Raw genomic sequence first — 22,154 nt, forward strand, 5'->3', positions numbered from 1 at the left:
AAGCAACTGCAACCCGTTGGACCAATTAACGAGGCAGGCTGATTGCTCTGGACTGAACAGTCATTCTGGCTTTTCAGGCTCAGACAAACAGCAAGTCCTGCTCTGCCCTCCTTTTCTCTCTCGTCTCGCCTCTTGGCGCCGTTTGTTTTCATGTTCTGCTGCTGTCTTCCTGGTTCCTTTCTGCACATGACTGATCCACTATAGTGGAGACTGAAGGGGCCCCCAAGACACACATGTTACAACACACATTCTGATGACATTATATCAGCAGGATTTTAATCAGAAACATGATTAATGTGCGCAAATAAGTAATAAATGTATTAACCATACGTGTACAAGGAGTTTTATGGGGCCCTCAAGAACTGATTATCTCTGAAAAACGCAGCATGTTTCATTTCAGGTACAGAAATTTTCTCATGGCACAAACTGCTACTTTGAAGAAAAATAAAAAAAGAAGAAAAATAAAACAGCACAAACAATGCGCAGTGCAGGTTCTATGTTAGGTTTCGGCAGCGTTTTAAACTGCAGCCAGCCTCTTTCTGCAGGACTGGATGTTTTTACCGGGAACATCAGCGCTGGTTTGCCGCTAAGCCCGAGGCGTCCCCAGGCCAGCCAGAGAGTCTCCAAGGCGTCCTGGGCCTCCTCCCGGGGGGACACGGCCTGGAACACCTCCTGAGGAGGAAGGAGGCCCAGATGACTCCTCTGGAGGTTTCAGGAGTTTAATTTTGAAACGACTGATTAAGAAAAGTGTTTTTTCTGCAGACGCCTTCAGCTCTGCTGAAGTGAGACCTCTTGTTTAAACACAAGCTCAGTTGTTTCATTTTCTACTGAGCGGTTCAGAGATCAAGAGAATAAACAGTAATAAACACATCGGGCTGAACACAAGAGAGGTATTAAGTGTTTCTGCTGCATGAATATATTATTGTTTTTATATATTTTCTTAAGTTGCACAGAACTTTATATTTTGGTTGATTACAGCTTTCAAATAAAGTTAAGTTAATGAATTTATGATCAGTTACTCAGTACTTTTACCAAATCATTTAATACTTTTACTTGATAGTCTATTGTGCTTTATGTTAATTTTCTAAACACTACAAATGTCCGCATATTTCCCCGTGTTGTGGCTCTCCGTGTGCACATTTTCTATATCACAGAGGGCCGCAGTCAGCAAAAAGTGCCAGGGCCATTATTTCGTCCCCACTCCAGCTCTTTTCTCCAATAGAAAACTATTTTCTTCAAAAGCTGAACATGAATTAATAAAAGCCTTTTTTCCAGCTGTTTGCCAGAAATGATTTAAAACTGAAACAAAATCATCACATGAAAGGACATTAAAACATTGATTAGGTAATTAAATCTACTGAAAGGATGAACTTAGTCTCCTCGGAAGAGAAAAGCGTGAATCCTCTGGGTCTGATCTGAGGGTCCAATAAGCTCCAGAAGCGACAGGAGAAGTGCAGATTTGGAGCGGAGACAGCAGGTTTAAAGCCCAGATCTGATGGATCAGAAGCTCACCTGGGCCGAGCGGCTCCGGGCCGGGACCTCCGGAGCTGAATGGAGCCGGAGCGAGGCGGAGCAGAGCCTCCGGGAGAGCGAGAGGTTAGTGATGTCATTATTGATCTTGGTTTACATCAATAACGAGGAGACTGGCTGGAAGGTGTTTGTGGTACGTTTACTAGAATTGATCTGCAGAATACAGGAAGAAAACAGTCCCCTTCATAACACTGGGGTACGGTGGCTGCAGAGGCGCAAACATAACAACAGTAGAACCTGATTTAATGTCTAACATTTCCTTTCCCCATATTCAATAAGACTAACCCCCAGAATAATATAACGTACCCCAAATTAAGGTATAACCTAACTCCAAGGTTTTCAACCGAAAAAACGATATGAAAGTCCATCAGCAAGGATTCAGCTAGAAGTCCAGGCGGTCAGGAGGTTGTCGTTCGTGCGTGGGGTACCGGTGAGGATGGTGGGTCACCGGAGACGGCGGTGGCGCTGATTCTATTGGTGATGGGAACTGAGGCACCCGGTCTGTAACGTTGTCCTCTTGAAGTGTGGCTGGCAGGGTGTCAGGGGCGGCCAGGTCCACCACCGCATCTGCCCGGCTGGAGATATCTAGCGGAGGAGAGTCCATGGGCTCCGGCGCAGGGCCCTCTCTGGTCAGCAGTTGGTCCGTATGACGACGCCACACTGCGTCATTGTTGGTGCGTACTTGGTATGATAGCGGCCCAGTAATGGCCACTATCTCTGCTGGTACCCACCTGGGACCCCTTAGGTATTTGCGAGCTAGAACCGGGTCTCCTATATGAAAAGACCATGGTGTGCCCGACCTACGTCGGCTCTGCTCTTGCTGGCTGCTATGGACAGTTTGGCTCCTTGACGGCGGCTTTATGCAATCCAGTTGGGTCCACAGCACTCTTTTCAGGAGGAGCTCAGCGGGCAACGCTTTAGTGTGGCGTGTTTCGGTAAGTCAGCAGGAAACTGTACAGTCGCTGATGAAGGGAACCTTGGGACACTGAAGCCTTTAGACTATGCTTTAAGGTTTGTACAAATCTCTCGGCCAGTCCATTGGTGGACGGGTGGTAGGGTGCTGACTTAATGTGTTGAATTTCATTCATTATCTCCTCAGAGACAAACTGGGGCCCGTTATCGCTCACCAGCTGGTCCGGTATTCCATACATTTCCTCCAGACGCTTAATGGTTTTCCTGGTGGTCGTAGACTTCATGATGACCACGTCCGGCCATTTGCTGTGCGCATCCACCACCACCAACATTCTGTCCTCGATTGGTCCAGCAAAGTCAATGTGTATACGCTGCCACGGCTCCGCGGGCCATTCCCATGGATGGACTGCCACTGGTTTAGGTGCGTTTCGCACAGTCTGGCAGGTAGTGCAATGGCCCCCATACTCCTCAATGTGCTTGTCTAGCCCCGGCCACCAGAAATAACTGCGAGCCAGTTCCTTCATGCACAATATACCACAGTGCCCGACATAGAGTTGTTTTAACATGGGGCTACGCAGAGAAGGGGATATGATGACTCTTCTGCCCCACAGCAGACACCCCGACTGTGCAGACAGTTCCTGTTGCCTGGCCAAGTATGGTTTGTTGTCAGGTGTGGTTGAGTTTCTCCTGCCTTTTATGATGGCATCTATTACCGCCGATAACACCGTATTGTTCCGTGTGGCACGTGACAGGGGTGTCTCTCACATGCTGGAAGTAGAAGATGTCACTTTGTTGAGTCATTGGCTTCGCTACGGGGAGCAGTAGGGCAGAGAGGCCATCCGCATTACCATGTAACTCAGATCGGCGGTACTTGATGTCGTAGTCATGGCCTGACAGCAGCAGCGCCCATCTCTGCATTCTGCTTGCGGCCAACAGTGGAATGACCCACCGCCAAACACACGTCCTCCACGCTGCACGGAGACCCAGCACTCACCTTGATGCTGTTCCTCCGTGTCAGCGTGGAGAAGATGCCCGAACCATCACCCATGGCATGCAAGACTCCAGTCTGCCACTAGGCAAAACATGATGGCCACAAACCCCACAAAAAAGCAATTAACCAAAGCTACATACAAAACTATACAAACAATTTTTAGAAGAAAAACCACTCAAACAGATTTTCCTCACGCGCTCTCTCTTCCACTCCTTCACACACAAAGAAGAAAAAGTAGAAGTTTTTTTTTACTTTTAAAAACCTTTTATTTACAAAAAGTAAAATCTTACAGAAACAATTTAGGTAAAATATTTAAATAATGAGCTTTTTTTTGCAGTTCTCCTTTGTCTGACACGTTACATAAAACCTTATTAAAACCCCAGAACTGCCCTGTGGAAGTGAAACTCCAAAGTTGAGCCTTTGGCTTATTCCTTTTTTTTGGCAGAATTCTCCAATAAATAGAGAAGTCATAAGAAGAGTAGGAAGAAGTTGTACTTTCAATTTAAACTCGCCTGTTCAGGTGAGGCACACAGCTCGTCTTACGGTGGTTCTGTTTGGTCTCTCAGTCTGTTGTTCAGATCTTATTCTTCAGCGCTTTGGACCGTTTGAACAAACAGTAAGTTTGCTTTGTTTCCTACCAGAACTTTGTCTTGAAGAACTTTCCTCTTTGTTTCTGCTCTCTGATGTTTGGAGAGCATGTTCACTTCTGTTCATCAATAATCGAATAATCTACAGGATTATTCGATTATTGATGAACTGGAACCAAACAACATGATGAAAAGCTGATGTTTCTGTTTTTTTCTTCACTCAACAAACAGCTTCATGTTTTTATTTCCTGGTACCTAAATGCTGACAACCCAGTGTCCAGATCAGGAAGTAGAGCCGTAGTTTAACACACCTCTCTGCAGCTTCTGTACTGTTACCCACCCATTATCCTATTGAGACGGTGTCTTTCCCACGGCCAAAACTTAACAGATCAAAAACTGATCTAAAAGGAACAAATCATAAAAATCTAATACAAATCCATACGGATCACTTTGAACCAAAAAATAAAATAATTAAATGTGGTCTATTAAATATAAGGTCTCTCCCTCCAAAGACGTTCTTAGTTAATGATATGATTTCTGATAAAGAGATTGATTTATTTTGTCTCACAGAAACCTGGCTACAAGAGGACTACATTAGTATAAATGAGTCAACTCCCTTCAGTTATTTCAATTTCCACATTCCCAGCTCTAAGGGAAGAGGGGGAGATATTTGAAGAGGTATTCCCTTTGATCAGTGGCTCTATTTTAGACATGATTAATCTATCCTTATTAAATGGATATGCACAACAGGCTTTTAAAGTAGCTGTTATTAAACCTTAAGAAACCATCTCTTGATCAAGATCAGTTAGTAAACTACAGACCTATATCTAATCTTCTTTTCTTATCTGAAATTCTTCAGAAAGTAGTTGCTAATCAACTTTGTGAACATTTACAAAGTAATGACCTACTTGAGGAGTTTCAGTCAGGCTTCAGAGCTCATCATAGCACTGAAACAGCTCTGGTGAAGGTCACTAATGATATTCTCATGGCCTCAGATAATGGACCTGTGTCTATACTTGTCCTGTTAGATCTCAGTGCTGCATTTGATACAGTTGATCACAATATTCTCCTACAAATGAGGATTAGGGGAAAGCATTAGACTGGTTTAAATCTTGTCTGTCAGATAGATTCCAGTTTGTTCATGTTAATAATAAATCTTCTTCAAACTCTAGGGTCACTTGTGGAGTACCACAGGGTTCAGTTCTTGGACCAATTCTATTTACTATATATATGCTTCCGATCGGCAAAATTATCAGACAGCATGGGATTAATTTCCACTGTTATGCTGATGACACTCAGCTATATTTATCCATAAATCCTGATGAATCCAATCAGTTACTTCGACTGCAGTCATGTCTTGATCACAACAAAAGCTGGATGACTTTAAATTTCCTGCATTTAAATTCTGACAAGACAGAAGTTGTAATCTTTGGACCAGAGTCCTCAAAAAATAAAGTTCTTAATCAATCACTTAATCTGGGTGGCATTAACTTCGCCTCTGGTAATAAAGTAAAAAATCTTGGTGTTATTTTTGACCAAGACATGTCATTTAAATCCCATATTAAACAGGTTTCCAGAGTTTCCTTTTTTCAACTCAGGAATATCGCCAAAATTAGAAACATTCTATCCAGGGGTGATGCTGAAAAACTAGTCCATGCATTTGTTACTTCAAGGCTGGACTATTGTAATTCTTTACTATCAGGAAGTCCACAAAATGCAGTTCAAAGCCTTCAGCTGATCCAAAATGCTGCAGCAAGAGTTCTGATGAAAATCAACAAGCGGGATCATATTTCTCCAATTTTAGCTTCCCTTCATTGGCTTCCTGTTAAATAAAGAACAGAATTTAAAATTCTTCTTCTAACGTATAAAGCCCTTAATAATCAAGCTCCATCATATATCAGAGCTTTGATTAATTCAATTCAATTCAATTTTATTTATATAGCGCCAAATCATGAAACATGTCATCTCAAGGCACTTTACAAAGTCAAGTTCAATCATATTATACAGATTGGGTCAGATTATACAGATTGGTCAAAAATTTCCTATATAAGGAAACCAGTTGATTGCATCAAAGTCCCGACAAGCAGCATTCACTCCTGGGGAACCGTAGAGCCACAGGAAGAGTCATCTGCATTGTACATGGCTTTGCTGCAATCCCTCATACTGAGCAAGCATGAAGCGACAGTGGGAAGAAAAACCACCCATTAACGGGAAAAAAAACCTCCGGCAGAACCGGGCTCAGTATGAACGGTCATCTGCCTCGACCGACTGGGGTTACAGAAGACAGAACAGAGACACAACAAGAGAAACAAAAAAGCACAGAAGCACACATTGATCTAGTAATCTGTTCTACATTAGATGGTAGTAGCAGGTGAGTCGTCTTCTCTGGATGATGTCAAAGTTAACAGAACGCCAGACCAGGTGTACCTACTATGAAGAGAAAAGAGAGAGAACAGAAAGTTAAAGCAGAAATGACAACACATAATGCATAATTGAAGAACAGTAGAACTCAATATAGTGAGAAAATTAGATCCTGATATACTCCAGTAACCTAAGCCTATAGCAGTAAAACTATAAAGGTAGCTGAGAGTAACATGAGTCACTAGTTATAATTTTTGTCAAAAAGAAAAGTTTTAAGCCTAGTCTTAAAAGTAGACAGGGTGTCTGCCTCACGGACCAAAACTGGGAGTTGGTTCCACAGGAGAGGAGCCTGATAGCTAAAGGATCTGCCTCCCATTCTACTTTTAGAGACTCTAGGAACCACCAGCAGACCTGCAGTCTGAGAGCGAAGTGCTCTGTTAGGAACATACGGGGTAATCAGAGCTCTGATATATGATGGAGCTTGATTATTAAGGGCTTTATACGTTAGAAGAAGAATTTTAAATTCTATTCTTGATTTAACAGGAAGCCAATGAAGGGAAGCTAAAATTGGAGAAATATGATCCCTCTTGTTGATTTTCATCAGAACTCTTGCTGCAGCATTTTGGATCAGCTGAAGGCTTTGAACTGCATTTTGTGGACTTCCTGATAGTAAAGAATTACAATAGTCCAGCCTTGAAGTAACAAACGCATGGACCAGTTTTTCAGCATCACTCCTGGACAGAATGTTTCTAATTTTGGCAATATTCCGGAGGTGAAAAAAGGAAACTCTGGAAACCTGTTTAATATGGGATTTAAATGACATGTCTTGGTCAAAAATAACACCAAGATTTTTTACTTTATTACCAGAGGCCAGGTTAATGCCACCCAGATTAAGTGATTGGTTAAGAAGTTTATTTTTTGAGGACTCTGGCCCAAAGATTAAAACTTCGGTCTTGTCAGAATTTAGATGCAGGAAATTTAAAGTCATCCAGCTTTTGATGTCATCAAGACATGACTGCAGTCGAAGTAATTGATTGGATTCATCAGGATTTATGGATAAATATAGCTGAGTATCATCAGCATAACAGTGGAAATTAATCCCATGCTGTCTGATAATTTTGCCAATCGGAAGCATATATATAGTAAAGAGAATTGGTCCAAGGACTGAACCCTGTGGTACTCCACAGGTGACCCTAGAGTTTGAGGAAGATTTATTATTAACATGAACAAATTGGAATCTGTCTGACAGATAAGATTTAAACCAGCCTAATGCTTTCCCCTTAATCCCTACAGTATGTTCAAGTCTTTGTAGGAGAATATTGTGATCAACTGTATCAAACGCAGCACTGAGATCTAACAGGACAAGTATAGACACAAGTCCATTATCTGAGGCCATGAGAATATCATTAGTGACCTTCACCAGAGCTGTTTCAGTGCTATGATGAGCTTTGAAGCCTGACTGAAACTCCTCAAGTAGGTCATTACTTTGTAAATGTTCACAAAGTTGATTAGCAACTACTTTCTCAAGAATTTTAGATAAGAAAAGAAGATTAGATATAGGTCTGTAATTTACTAACTCATCTTGATCAAGAGAAGGTTTCTTAAGTAAAGGTTTAATAACAGCTACTTTCAAAACCTGTGGTACATATCCATTTACTAAGGATAGATTAATCATGTCTAAAATAGTGCCACTGATCAAAGGGAATATCTCCTTAAACAACTTGGTTGGGATTGGGTCTAACATACAGGTAGAAGGTTTAGATAAAGCTAAAATTTTAGATAGCTCAGAAAGCTCTACTGCTTCTAAACAGTTCAAACACTGCGCAGATTCTAAAGATTCCTCCAATGCTGCCTCACTTACTGAGGACGAGGTAATCATGTTTGGGAGGATGCCAATTATTTTATTTTTAATGGCATCAATTTTATTTATGAAGAATCCCATAAAATCATTACTACTAAGAGCTAAGGGAATGGATGGATCAACAGAGCTGTGGCTCTGGGTAAGTTTGGCAACTGTACTAAAGAGAAATCTAGGATTATTTTTATTCTCTTCAATTAATGATGAAAAATATGCTACTCTAACTCTGCGGAGGGTCTTGTTATACAACAATAGTCTGTCCCTCCAGATTAAGTAGGATTCCTCTTGGTGTGTAGAGCGCCATTTTCTCTCCAATTTCCTAACATTGCGCTTCAAGGAACGCAGCTCTGAATTAAACCAAGGAGCCAGCTTCCTGTGAATAATCACCTTCTTTTTCAAGGGAGCTACATTGTCTAATGCAGAACGCAATGAGGAAGTCACATTGTTAGCAAAGGTATCGATTTGTGAATGGGAAGAAACAGCAATGCTGCCATCTACAGGGCATTTCTGCAATACTGAGGATATTAAGAAGGGGACAGACTCTTTAAGTTTTGATACAGCATTATCCGATAAAAATCTACTATAATGGAACCCTCTTTTGGGGGTGGAGAATTCAGTTAGATTAAACTCAAATGTTATTAAAAAATGATCAGACAGGACAGGGTTGTGAGAGAATACTGTTAATTCTTCACAATCAATGCCATATGTCAGAACAAGGTCTAAAGTATGGAGCCGAGAGTGCGTCGGTTCATGCACATTTTGAGCAAAACCAATTGAATCTAGGATAGTTTTAAAGGCTACACTAAGGTTATCACATTCAGTGTCAACATGGATGTTAAAATCACCCACTATAATAACCTTATCAGTATTTAACACCAAATCAGATAAGAAATCTGACAACTCATCCAAAAACTGAGTGTAAAGGCCTGGTGGACGATACAAAACAACAAACAGAAGAGGTTTTATTGCTTTGCAGTTTGGATGAGGGAAACTGAGGGTTAAATGTTCAAAAGAACTGTAATTATTAGTTGGCCTGGGACTAATTAATAAATCAGACTGAAAGATAGTTGCCACTCCTCCTCCTCTTCCCACAGATCTGGGAATGTGGAAATTTGAATAACTGGAGGGGGTTGACTCATTTATACTAACGTAGTCCTCTTGTAGCCAGGTTTCTGTGAGACAAAACAAATCAATCTGATTATCAGAAATCAATTCATTAACTAACAAAGTCTTTGGAGGGAGAGACCTTATATTTAATAGACCACATTTTATTATTTTATTTTTAGGTTCAAGGTGAACCATATTGATTTTTATTAGGTTTTTATGATTTGTTCCTTTTAGATCAGTTTTTGATCTGTTAAGTTTTGGCCGTGGGAAAGACACCGTCTCAATAGGATAATGGGTGGGTAACAGTACAGAAGCTGCAGAGAGGTGTGTTAAACTACGGCTCTGCTTCCTGGTCTGGACCCTGGGTTGTCAGCATTTAGGAGAACTAATAAATCCGGCCAGATTCCTAGAAAGAAGAGCTGCACCATCCAAAGTAGGATGGATGCCGTCTCTCCGGATCAGACCAGGTTTTCCCCAGAAAGTTCTTTACCCCGTATGTTCCTAACAGAGCACTTCGCTCTCAGACTGCAGGTCTGCTGGTGGTTCCTAGAGTCTCTAAAAGTAGAATGGGAGGCAGATCCTTTAGCTATCAGGCTCCTCTCCTGTGGAACCAACTCCCAGTTTTGGTCCGTGAGGCAGACACCCTGTCTACTTTTAAGACTAATCTTAAAGCTTTCCTTTTTGACAAAGCTTATAGTTAGAGTGGCTCATGTTACCCTAAGCTACCTCTATAGTTATGCTGCTATAGGCTTAGGCTGCTGGAGGAGATCAGGGTCTATTTTTCTCACTCTATCGAGTTCTACTGTTCTTCAGTTGTGTATTGCTTGTTGTCATTTCAGCTTTTAATTTTTTTTGTTCTCTCTCTTTTTCTTCTTCATAGTAGGTACACCTGGTCTGGCGTTCTGTTAACTGTGACATCATCCAGAGAAGACAGCTCACTGGCTACTACCATCTAACGTAGAACAGATTACTGGATCAATGTGTGCTTCTGTGCTTTTTTGTCTCTCTTGTTGTGTCTCTGCTCTGTCTTCTGTAACCCCAGTCGGTCGAGGCAGATGACTGTTCATACTGAGCCCGGTTCTGCTGGAGGTTTTCCCTTCCCGTTAATGGGGAGTTTTTCTTTCCACTGTCGCTTCATGCTTGCTCAGTATGAGGGATTGCAGCAAAGCCATGGACAATGCAGACAACTCTCCCTGTAGCTCTACACTTCTGCAGGAGTGAATGCTGCTTGTCGGGACTTTGAAGCAATCAACTGATTCCCCTATACAATACTTATGGAGCAATCTGTATAACATGAATCATTTTGATTTAGTAAAGTGCCCTGAGATGACATGTTTCATGAATTGGTGCTATATAAATAAAATTGAATTGAATTGAATCAAACTCTGGTCACTCATTAAAGTCAGACACAACAGCTTCCTGCTGCTTCCCTTGAGTCCTTTCGAAATAAAACATCAATATTAAAATGGGTTTGAATCAGTCAGATTATTAAATAGTTAATCTTTGATGCAGCAGATAATCCACTTGTAGGGTTTGATGATTGTGAAATGAAATAGTTGCTGATGTTCAGTCAGAGTTAATCAATGTTGCTCCATGGCTCCATCTAGTGGACTGATAGTAGAAGTACAGCAGCTGATGGCAGCTTCCTCTGCCTCTCACTGCTGTCTGACTGCATTCAACTGACACTGATATGAAGCAGAGAAGAAGAGCCAATCAGAGGAGGAGCTGATCTTTTTCCAGCACTAATGATGTAAAGGATGATCAGAGTTGATGTGCAGACGAATGATTTGTGTTTCCTCTGCAGGTGAAGGTAGAAAGTGTGTGTGAGCTGATGTGAATTCAGCAGCATGGCTCAATGTGAGGACAGAGAGGAGGGAGTCCCTCCCTCTGAAACCACTCTGTGTGGGGAAGCTGAGAGCCAGAGCCACGCTCAGAGGTGAGATCAGCATCTCTAACTGTGTCTTTTCACACAGCGTTCTCACTATATCAGGCCACAAGAGACCAAGTGGTCCTGAAGCTGCTGCTGTTCCTCTTTGCTGCTTCATCCAGACTGAACAGAGCAGCTCAGCATGGTACCAGTGGGTTCTGACAAACAGCAAGTCACTGTTGCAGAACCAGCTGAGTGACACCAGCCTGTTGCTTAGAGCTCTGGGTTCCAGCAGGACACATCTGGAAAAACTCACCAACTTTCAGAACATTTCCTGGATCTTGATCACCAACATGTGTTCAACATTATTCATCCTAGAAAGAAGGACGGCTGATCAGACATTTATGGAAGAATCTTTACATTTATTTTCTGTCTAAATACGACTCAGATCAACAGAACCAGCTGGTCCCTCTATGGAGGTACTGACTGGGTCTCAAATGGGTCTCAGGATAATCAGATCAAATGTAGCAGAACCTCTGGAACCCATATGGGTCCCAGTTTTTACTCAGAGTTGTTCTGCATCAAACCTAAATAGACAATTAACACAGAGCCGTTATTTAACTTATAGACAATTACATCTGGGTCCCATTTTTCAGTCCAGTTGCCGCCCATATGGGTCCATGAGGTAAATGTGGGCTGGTATGTTAACAGAACCTCACAGGATGTGTTTTGATCATAATGTTTCTGTCAGGATCCATCAGAGTCTCAGACCAGAACCAGAACCAGAACCCAGCTGTGTGTCCTTTAAGAGCGACAGGTCAAAGGATGCCATCCATGACTTCAAACCTTCTGGACCTTCGTCCTCAGAGAGGTGAGCTGTATCTAACTGCTGGAACTGTGGAAACTGAGTCAGTCTGAAATGTTGTATTCCAACATGTGTTTAACGTGAGCTCAGCTCTTTTTCCCACATTTCTATGTTCATATGTGAAGCGGTGTGTGTTGGATGTTCTCCAGAACCACAGCAGTGAAAGTGGAAAGAATGGATGTTGTTGGAGGCGTCCTGGATGCTGCTACATCATGTTTAACAGCTCTGATCTGTTTGCTTTTGGGCCTCATTGATTAGTCGCCATTGTTAAACACTTTTCTCTGCTTAAAGTCAAAGATTTAGTTTGGACTGGAGCTCACTCTGACTGGTTCTCTGTGGTTCTGTAGAATCTGGTACTAATCCTGTTCACCAGTAAAAGTCCCTGAACCCAAAGCTGCTTCATTATGACACACAAATATAATCAGAAATATTTTTTTCTCCATATTGAAGTAACTAGCATTTAAATAATTGTTTATTGAGTTTGTAAAACTAAACAATTTATTCCAATTAAAGGCAAACCTTTCCCTGATACCTTTATTGTTGAACCTCCTAAGGTTGTAAAAAAATATTGATACTCAAACGCTGTATGTGAATACAGTATTAACTTGTCATGGTATTGATACAAAGTATTTTAGCATATGAGGCAAACGAAGAAGGAAACCCAAAGATCGGTTCAAAAAAGTCAAGCAGCACAACAATCTTGGCCAAACATCTCAAGGAACGACACCTTGGTCTCCATGATGAATTCTGACAGGTTAATAAATGAAAGTTCCCGTTCATAATTAATTTAATACATTAAGCGTATTAGTGGTGGTCAGAATTAAGGTTGTGTGATTAGCATGTTACTAGGCATACTACTAGGCATCATATTTGGGTTATTTATTTAGCATTTATTTGCACACTTATTTAACTAGCATCTGTGTTCCAGGTCGAGATTGATAATAGTCAGTTTTTCATGTAAAACATTTGATATGCTTTTAATTATTGGTAATTTTTTTTATCCCTATGGTATTGAAAATGGGTTGCACAGTGGTGCAGTGGGTAGTGATGTTCCCTTGCAGCAAGAAGGTTCTGGGTTCAAATCCAATCCTGGGTCTTTCTGCATGGAGTCTGCATGTTCTCCCTGTGCATGTGTGGGTTCTCTCTGGGTACTCTAGCTTCCACAGTCCAAAAACATGACTGTTAGGTTAACTGGTCTCTCTAAATTGTCCTTAGGTGTGAGTGTGTGCGTGAATGGTTGTTTGTCCTGTTTGTCTCTCTGTGTTGCCTGCGATAGACTGGCGACCTGTCCAGGGTGTACCCCGCCTCTCGCCCAGTGAACGCTGGAGATAGGCACCAGCAACCCCTGCGACCCTAACAAGCAGGTTAGAAAATGGATGGATGGGTATTGAAAATGGTGTTGAGTATCAAATATTTTCCTGGGTACCAATATTGAGTTTGACCTTTTAGTATCGTTACAACCATAAAACCTTACGTTAAAAACTAATAAAGGATTTATTCAAACATAAACAATATAAACACAAATGAAATACCACATTTTTGGGACTATAAATTGCTCCGGAATATAAATCGCATCATTTAAAAATGCATCGTAAAGAGGAAAAAAACATTAAAAAAAAGCCGCACCGGACTATAAGCATTTATTTAGACTTTATTTTTCACACAACCCAAGACTAAAAACGGACATTTAATTTGGTAAGGCAATTTATTAAATTACACAGCTGCATCCACAACCGGCTGAATTAATGGAATATACCTGGGAGGATGAATGGGGTAAGTTAGCAGCTCCAACCAGCAGCTTTTATCCAGCGTATTTCAGAGTAACGGACTGTTATGCTGAAAGTTGTCTTAATTACGCCTAAATTAGACCGTAACGGTGAGCGTAACGGTGCTACGTGCTAAGCTAACAGTATGACGCAGATGTTTCAGAGCAACATAAAGCTTAGTTGTAAGAAGCTTGGACTACAGACCTGTAAGCTAACAGACATCCCAATAAAAGTTTTTTTCGCGGTCTGGGTCCTTCGAGCTGCACCACGCAACGCTCTGCTGCATGAATAAATACTGAAACAACAAAACATTAAAAAATTGGTTCGGTCTTTGTTGTCTATAAGTTAATGTTTCAGTTATTTGTAATAGGTACAGGAGCAGCATAGCTTTCATAAGCCTATGGCACCCTCTTGTGGCTATAGACGGTAATGTTTGCTCCTTAGTTCATGTTGGTTAATATGAATTACCATTTAAATTTGATATATAAGTTGCACCTGAACATAAGTCGCAGGATCGGCCAAACTATGAAAAAAGTGTGACTTATAGTCCCAAAAATATGGTAATCAATTTAATCTTCTTTAATATTTTGTGTAAAAATATCTAAACTGGACATAAACAAAGAAGGCGTGCTGACCAGGACAGTCCCACATGGTCCAGAGCCTTCAGCATCTCAGGATAAATTTCCTTCACTCCTGTTGCCATGACAACGGGGCATTTTTTATCTCCTTCATCAACCTCAGGGAAAGTAATGGACTCACCTTCCTCCAAGGACTCAGACTCTGCTTCCTCAATGGAAGACAATCCTTTGAGGATCCAGTAAAGAGATCCTTGGAGTGATTCTTCCACCACCTGATAAAATTCTAAGTCCAGGTCTGCAGTCCCTGAACCAGACACAGCAGGGGATGGACCGTTCTGTCCCTTTTGGACCCATCAGGTTGACAGAACTTCTTGAGGGCAAACTGAAGAGTTTCCGAACAGCCACCAGAATCCTCTCTGGGTAACCCTAGAGCAGGAGAAAGTCCAGCCCCTCTGCAGGAGTTTGTTTCCAGAACCCAAGCTGTCCATGGAGGTGAGTCCAAACGCTTCTCACTGGTACCAGTTAACCTCATTCACCAGCTCTGGTTCCTGACCCAGCAATGAGATGAACCTCCATGTCCATAGATCCAGATTGTGATCCCAGGAATTATAACACCCACCTCCCCGTCCTCACCTGTTACCCAACTCCTATAGAACCTGACCTCCCTGCAGATGGTGGCTCACATGGAGCGGTTCTGTAGCTTTTTAGATCTGGGTCAATCCAAGCTCAACTAGTTAAGTCTAAAAATGAGTTATAATAAGTTTTTTTCTTCTGACAGGATTCCTAAGAGACTGACACAAACACATCAAGAGGAACCAGAACCCAGCTGTGTGTCCTTTAAGAGCGACAGGTCAAAGGGTGCCTTCTTTAACTTCAAATCTTCTGGACCTCCGTCCTCAGAGAGGTGAGCTGTATCTAACTGCTGGAACTGTGGAAACTGAGTCAGTCTGAAATGTTTTATTCCAACATGTGTTTAACGTGAGCTCAGCTCTTTTTCCCACATTTCTATGTTCATATGTGAAGCGGTGTGTGTTGGATGTTCTCCAGAACTACAGCAGTGAAAGTGGAAAGAATGGATGTTGTTGGAGGCGTCCTGGATGCTGCTACATCATGTTTAACAGCTCTGATCTGTTTGCTTTTGGGCCTCATTGATTAGTCGCCATCATTAAACACTTTTCTCTGGTTAAAGTCAAAGATTTAGTTTGGACTGGAGCTCACTCTGATTGGTTCTGTTCCAATCAGAGTGAGCTCCCATGGGGGGGTCGTGGCCTAATACCTGCTAGAGCCAGGAACTTGGTTCCTGTGTGAGTTGTGAGAGCAGTTCAGCAGGGAAGGAAAGCTTCATCATCTCATCTGAAAACAAGATGGGGCTGCGGATGGCTGCCACGGTGTGTTGGTGCGCATTGTTTTACTATTTAACTCTGGTTTTTGTGATGATACGCGGAGCTCTTTCACCCGAGAAGAGGTCATGAACATCAGGACTACATCACCAGAGGATTTATTCCCTACTTTTCTTCTTCCTACGCTGGAAAATTTGGACATTCTGGTCAAAGGTGCGCTCACCTTTGCTCACGCAGCAAAACGCCGGAGAAGAGGAAAACGCGCTTGTGCGTCATCGCCAGCCCCCGCTGTCCACCGTGCTGCACTGGGCCAATTTGATCACATCATGGTTCACCTGATTCCTGCTTACAGGCAGAAACTAAACCTCTGCAAACCTGTAGTGAGGACATCAAAGAAGTGGACCAGTGAGGCTGTAGAAGATCTTCAGGCGTGTTTGGATTCTATGGACTGGGACACTTTCAGAGCTGATACCAATAGTCTGGATGAGTTCACAGAGGCCGTGACATCATATATCAGCTTCTGTGAGGACTGTTGTGTTCCATCACCAACCAGGGTGAATTACAACAATGATAAGCCCTGGTTCACAGCAACACTCAGAAGGCTAAGGTTGGACAAAGAAGATGCCTTCAGAAGTGGGGACAAATGCAGTTTCAGAGATGCAAAATACAAGTTTACTAGGGCAGTGAAAGAAGCTAAATGGCTGTACTCTAAGAAGCTGAAAAACCAGTTCTCAGCCAAACGACCCTGCTTCTGTCTGGAAAGGGCTTAGACAGATAACAAACTACAAGCCTAAATCCCCCCACTCCATGAACGACAGACAGTTAGCAAACGACCTGAACAACTTCTACTGTCGTTTCAACAGACAAAGGGACAGTCCTGCAACCACCCCCCACGAAACCACCCAACAGATCACCTCCACTTCCTCCCCAGTGACAACTCTTTCCATTCATGAAAGAAATGTTAACAAACTATTCAGAAGACAGAACCCCCAGAAAGCTGCTGGACCAGACTCAGTCTCTCCATCCACCTTGAAGCACTGTGCTGACCAGCTGTCTCCAGTTTTCACAGACATTTTTAACACCTCACTGGCGACATGTCACGTGCCAGCCTGCTTCAAATCCTCCACCATCATCCCTGTTCCCAAGAAGCCAAAGACCACAAGACTTAATGACTTTAGACCCTTCGCTCTGACCTCTGTGGTTATGAAGTCCTTTGAGCGCCTCGTGCTTTCACACCTAAAAGAAATCCCCGATCCCCTCCAGGACCCCCTACAGTTTGCCTACAGAGCCAACAGGTCTGCAGAGGACGCTGTCAATTTGGCCCTTCACCACATCCTCCAGCACCTGGACTCTGCAGGAACCTACGCCAGGATTCTGTTTGTGGATTTCAGCTCTGCCTTCAATACAATCATCCCAGCTCTGCGTCAGGAGAAGCTCTCCCAGCTGAGTGTGCCCGACTCTACCTGCAGGTGGATCACAGACTTCCTGTCTGACAGGAAGCAGCAGGTGAAGCTGGTAAAACATGACTGACTAACAGCTCATCAGCACTGGTTCCCCCCAGGGCTGTGTTCTTTCTCCTCTGCTGTTCTCCCTGTACACCAACAGCTGCACCTCCAGTCATCAGTCTGTCAAGCTCCTGAAGTTCGCGGATGACACCACTCTCATGGGACTTATCTCTGATGGTGACGAGTCCGCCTACAGGTGGGAGGCTGACCATCTGGTGCAGGGAGAACAACCTGGAGCTCAACGCTGTAAAAACAGTGGAGATGGTTGTAGACTTCAGGAAGAACTCAGCCCCAGCTACCCTGATCACCCTCTGTGACTCCACCATGGACACTGTGGAGTCTTTCCGCTTCCTGGGAACTATCATCTCCCAGGACCTACAGTGGGAGCTGAACATCAACTCCCTCACCAAGAAAGCCCAGCAGAGGATGGACTTCCTGAAGAAGGCAGCTGAAGAAATTCAACCTGCCAAGGACAATGATGGTGCAGTTCTACTCCTCCATCATGGAGTCCATCCTCACCTCCTCCATCACCATCTGGTACGCTGGTGCCACTGCTAAGGACCAGGGCAGACTGCAGCGTGTCGTCAGGTCTGCAGAGAAGGTGATTGGCTGCAATCTTCCATCTCTCCAGGACCTGTACACCTCCAGGACTCTGAGGCATGCAGGGAAGATTGTGGCTGATCCCTTCACCCCAGTCACAGACTATTTCAGTCACTTCCCTCTGGCAGGAGGCTGCGCTCCATCAGGACCACAACCTCACGCCACAAGAACAGTTTTTTCCCATCTGCTACCAGCCTTATGAACAAGGCCAAGAGCCGCCTGTGACACTGGACACTGCCTCTCTCCCCCATTCAGGATTTACAAGCTTGTGCGTTACATTAACGCACAGTTTACTGAGTGTATACAGCTTCCGTGTATACATCCTTTTTACTTCTTATTTTGCTATATTCTTATTTTTTGTCTGCACCATCAACACCAAGTCAAATTCCTTGTAAGCGCAAACCTACTTGGTGATTAAACTTGATCTGATTCTGATCTCCAACTACCTGGATCATCTGGTTCTCTGCTCACATCCAGAGTTCCTTCATGGAACTTTACTGTTTTATTGATCCTAGTATGAAGTCTGCAAGAGCCACCGTGGTGCATCTGATTAAAATGCTGACATGATGAACAGGTCTAGAGTATTTATTGGAGTAGTATCTTGAGTTGTAACATCGAAGTTATGAATTGTGGTTTCATTAACAGAATATTACAGTGCCTCTTAGAACATATGCATGGTGACTGCGACATTAATAACAAACCATGGCTAACCATATACAAACACACATGGGCAATGGCTAAATAGACACTACTATAGAAATATACTACGCCGTAATATAAACAGATTATCCAATTAGAAGCTTCATCTCCGTTTTACACGGCAGGAAAGGGTTTACACTTCACTGTTTACTTAATCGCGGGGCTCGCAGTAAGCGCGTTACACACTATAAACGCAAACTTCGGCGACATACGCGGATATTAATTACAACATTTCACAAACTAGCATGAACAGCTCACCGAAAACAAGGAATGCAAACTTACAGTTTATGAACACACAACAACGTCCAAAAGGCTCAAAATCAACAGCACACAAGGGATCCTTTCACCTCTCTGTCTATCTACGTTAAGAGAGAAAAAACCTTAAACAGAAGAGGAGGCCTTAGGTTCCAACTCTCAAAAACTTACAACACAGCTATAGGATTAATTCCGGCCAATCATCACCTCAGTTCTCACCCCCATACGGGTGATCAAAACATTGTTCCTTTAAGCCAGGCCAATAACAACCCTAACGACTCCTCGTTACAGAGGAGTGGACCAGTTTCCGTTCAGTCTGCTGGCTTAATGGCTTTAACGACCGCCCATTACTAAGGGGTGGACCTGTTTCTGTTGAATCTGCATGTTATCTAAGCCATTACAGGCCTTTGTTGGGCAGTAGTATAAAGCTTGGTACTCCACATTACTCCAGACTTTTTGAATTGAGAAAGCTTCCTGGAGAGGAAGCGAAATGTCTTCAACTACGGAAAACAAGTCCAGTTGCTTTGTTTTTTACTTTTTTTGGATTCACCTCTCTGGCTCTCCATCCACTGGCGTGTGCGCATGCGCCCTCAGACTCGTACCCCAGTTAAAGGTATACTATGCAACCGGGGTTGATTTTTCAGCGAGGCTCCCCCCAGAGGGCAAAAGTAAAAGTGCACTGTCGTAAAGATGCTCAGCTGTTCTGGTTTCTCCGTCAAGCCAGGCGGGTTGTTTTGAGCTTTGAGCTTCGTTGCGTTCGCAGACAGGCGAACGCAACGAAAAGTGGAAAAAACGGCAGTACAAACAATGACTAACACAGTGAAAGTATGAACATGCACAGAGAGAGAGAGAGAGAAACCATTCCAATGTTACTTACAATCGCATCAGCAGAAACGCGAGGTCCGCGTCAGCCTTCTTTTAGCTCTCGCCATTCGGAAAAGGCTTGCCTGATGTTCACCCGTGTACGACTCCTCTCTCTGTCCAGAGCCCTTTTCCTCTTTCTTGCCTGCTCTAACATGGGCTTTCGCTCTTTTCTCGCTGGTTCCGCCTTGATAACTGCACAAACATCGCCACTGTGCTAGCAACGAGCTTGCCTTTCACTGGGGGCGTGTAGCAGTTCTCGCCGTAAAGCAAGACTGACTCTCGCGATGCACCAGACTTCTGAGCCTGTGGGTACGGGCCGAGGGCTCCTGCAATTGCAAGTGCGGTATTTCCCCCACAGACCACCAGGGCGGCCGAGAAAACCTTTGTTCGACCTGAAATGACTCATTTAATCATCCATCTACTTAATCATCTACTGGGTGGTTCTGTTGGTTCTGGTGTTCATCCTTTTAGTTCATTGTGTTCATTTTATGCTCAGTTTTTCTTTTTTAAGGACTTTTACTGTGAAGCTCTTGGTGATTTAATCTGTCAAAACTGCTGGATGAATATTTCCTTCCTGATTGTTCTGGTTCCTCCACAGAGTGGACCAGCAGAACTCAGAGGCTCCCAGAGGTCCGTCTGCCCGGCAGCGTCAAACCCAGCTGGACTCCATATTTATGGTCTGTACATGTACAACAACTACTTTTCCTTTGGTTCTGTTCAGTCGTCTCCATGCTGGACTTTGTGGACCAGTGGACCGTCAGTCTGTCCAACATGGTTCTGATGTTTGGTTCTGTTGTCACAGAGTTAAGCCCTTCCCCTCTAACTCCCTGGTCCTGATGCAGGGTTTTGTTAACAGCCTGAGTGATGAATTCTTTAGTCGATCCATGTCCTGATATCCTCGGTGTAGATGATGAGGAATCTGCTGGATCTCTGGTGTCGAGGAAATTGATAAAGTGGCAAACAGCTCATCCAGGCAGTTGGAAGTTTGTGGAACAGATATTAATGGAGCAGCCAGGCTTTTTCTGCTGTCCAGGTCTTTGTCTTAAGTTGTTGCTTCGGGGAATAAATCCAATCGGGAACCACAGCTCCACAGAAAACCCAAAGAAAATTATAAAAAAATTATCTCAAAATCCAAAGAAAGATTAATCTGTTTTAGAACAATTTTTTTTCTCTCTCCTCCTGTAGCACTTGGAGATCTTTTGATAGAAAGTGCAGTATAAATAAAATGTATTATTATTATTATTAATAATAATAATATGCAATGAAGTTTTACTCCAATTTTTAACCACCCAAAGTGGAAGTCCCAAAATTTCCACAGAAAACAGTCAATCCGACATAAACCCACAGCGTCATAAAGTATCCCAGGGAAAAATATATTCCAGTTTAGATCCACAGTGTTCAAAAATCACCAAAGAAAAGCTTTTAGAATTTAAATCCACAGGAGGAATGATCAAATTATCCAAGGAGTGTAATGTTCTGTTGTGGTTTTGGTTATTTTCAGTTAGTCGACTTTTCTGTTTTAGGATTTATTTCTGTGTTGTGTTGTTTTGTATTGGATTTATCCTTAACCGGTATTAGTCTTTATTTCAGCTAGTGTTTGTCCAGTCTTTGTCTTGCTTTTTACCTTAGGTTTAGTCAGTGTGCTCCGTTTATTATTTCCACCTGTGTTGGTTAATTAGTCCCGCCCTGCTCTTTTGTTCCGTTCATCTATTTAAGCCCGCTTTAGTTTTTGGTTTGTTGTCAGGACGTCTCGTGTTATCCCCATGTCCAAGTTCCCCGGTAAGAGTACTTCTCCTTGTCTGTTTTTGTTTAGCCTGCCTGTCCGTTTGCCCGTTTAACCTTCGGTTCGTCTGCTTTTGGAGTCTGCCTTGTTTTGTTGCCTGAAGCCACTTCTTTTGTCCCCTGAACCTTTTTGTTAATAAACCCCTTTTTCAAGCTACAGCTCTGTGTCCGGCTAACATTTGGGTTCTCCTTATACAATTCATTACATTACGTCCTGACCAACATGAACCCAAAGCCGACACGTTATCTCCTTTCTGGAGGAGCTAAGCTAACTCAGCCCGGCGCACCACTAACCTCCCACTCTCAAAGCTGTTCTTCACTGGACTTACCCTGTCAGTCCGCCTCATCGCCGTTCATCCCGGATCCGAACCTTTTTTTGGAGGTCGACGCCGAGATGATCTGGGAGCTCCGTCCCGACTTATCCCCTGAGTCGGTCCCGTTTCCTCCTCCTGACGCGGAGGCGAATGAATCTTCGCGGGCAGTTCTGTCCCGTCGGGAGGAACCGGCATCCCCGCTAGGCCCGCCGTCTCGCCGCCGAAGGAGGAAGCGCTCGTCTGCCGGCCCCCCATCCAGCAATGGCGGGCAGCCGCCCGATGAGTCAGTCCGGCCTCACCCGGCTGCCGAGTCCCTGGCTCGACCCACTTCCGGTCCAGCAGACAGGAGTTCCTCGCTTCCCGGAGTTGAGAG

At 43.3% G+C, this 22,154-nt stretch overlaps 1 protein-coding gene across 1 annotated transcript in view; it reads left to right on the top strand.

Moving 5' to 3' along the window:
* Positions 1–22,154, top strand: part of LOC118564225 (NACHT, LRR and PYD domains-containing protein 12-like) — a 159,958-nt gene that overhangs the window by 89,638 nt on the left and 48,166 nt on the right. The window contains exons 13-16 of the mRNA XM_036141639.1: positions 3,078–3,095; positions 11,112–11,135; positions 12,236–12,258; positions 18,450–18,463. Of these exons, the coding sequence (XP_035997532.1) occupies positions 3,078–3,095; positions 11,112–11,135; positions 12,236–12,258; positions 18,450–18,463 (79 nt within the window). The remainder of the gene's footprint in view (positions 1–3,077; positions 3,096–11,111; positions 11,136–12,235; positions 12,259–18,449; positions 18,464–22,154) is intronic.

This window comes from Fundulus heteroclitus, chromosome 9 (assembly GCF_011125445.2).
Source record: "Fundulus heteroclitus isolate FHET01 chromosome 9, MU-UCD_Fhet_4.1, whole genome shotgun sequence".
NCBI classification, from domain to species: domain Eukaryota; kingdom Metazoa; phylum Chordata; class Actinopteri; order Cyprinodontiformes; family Fundulidae; genus Fundulus; species Fundulus heteroclitus.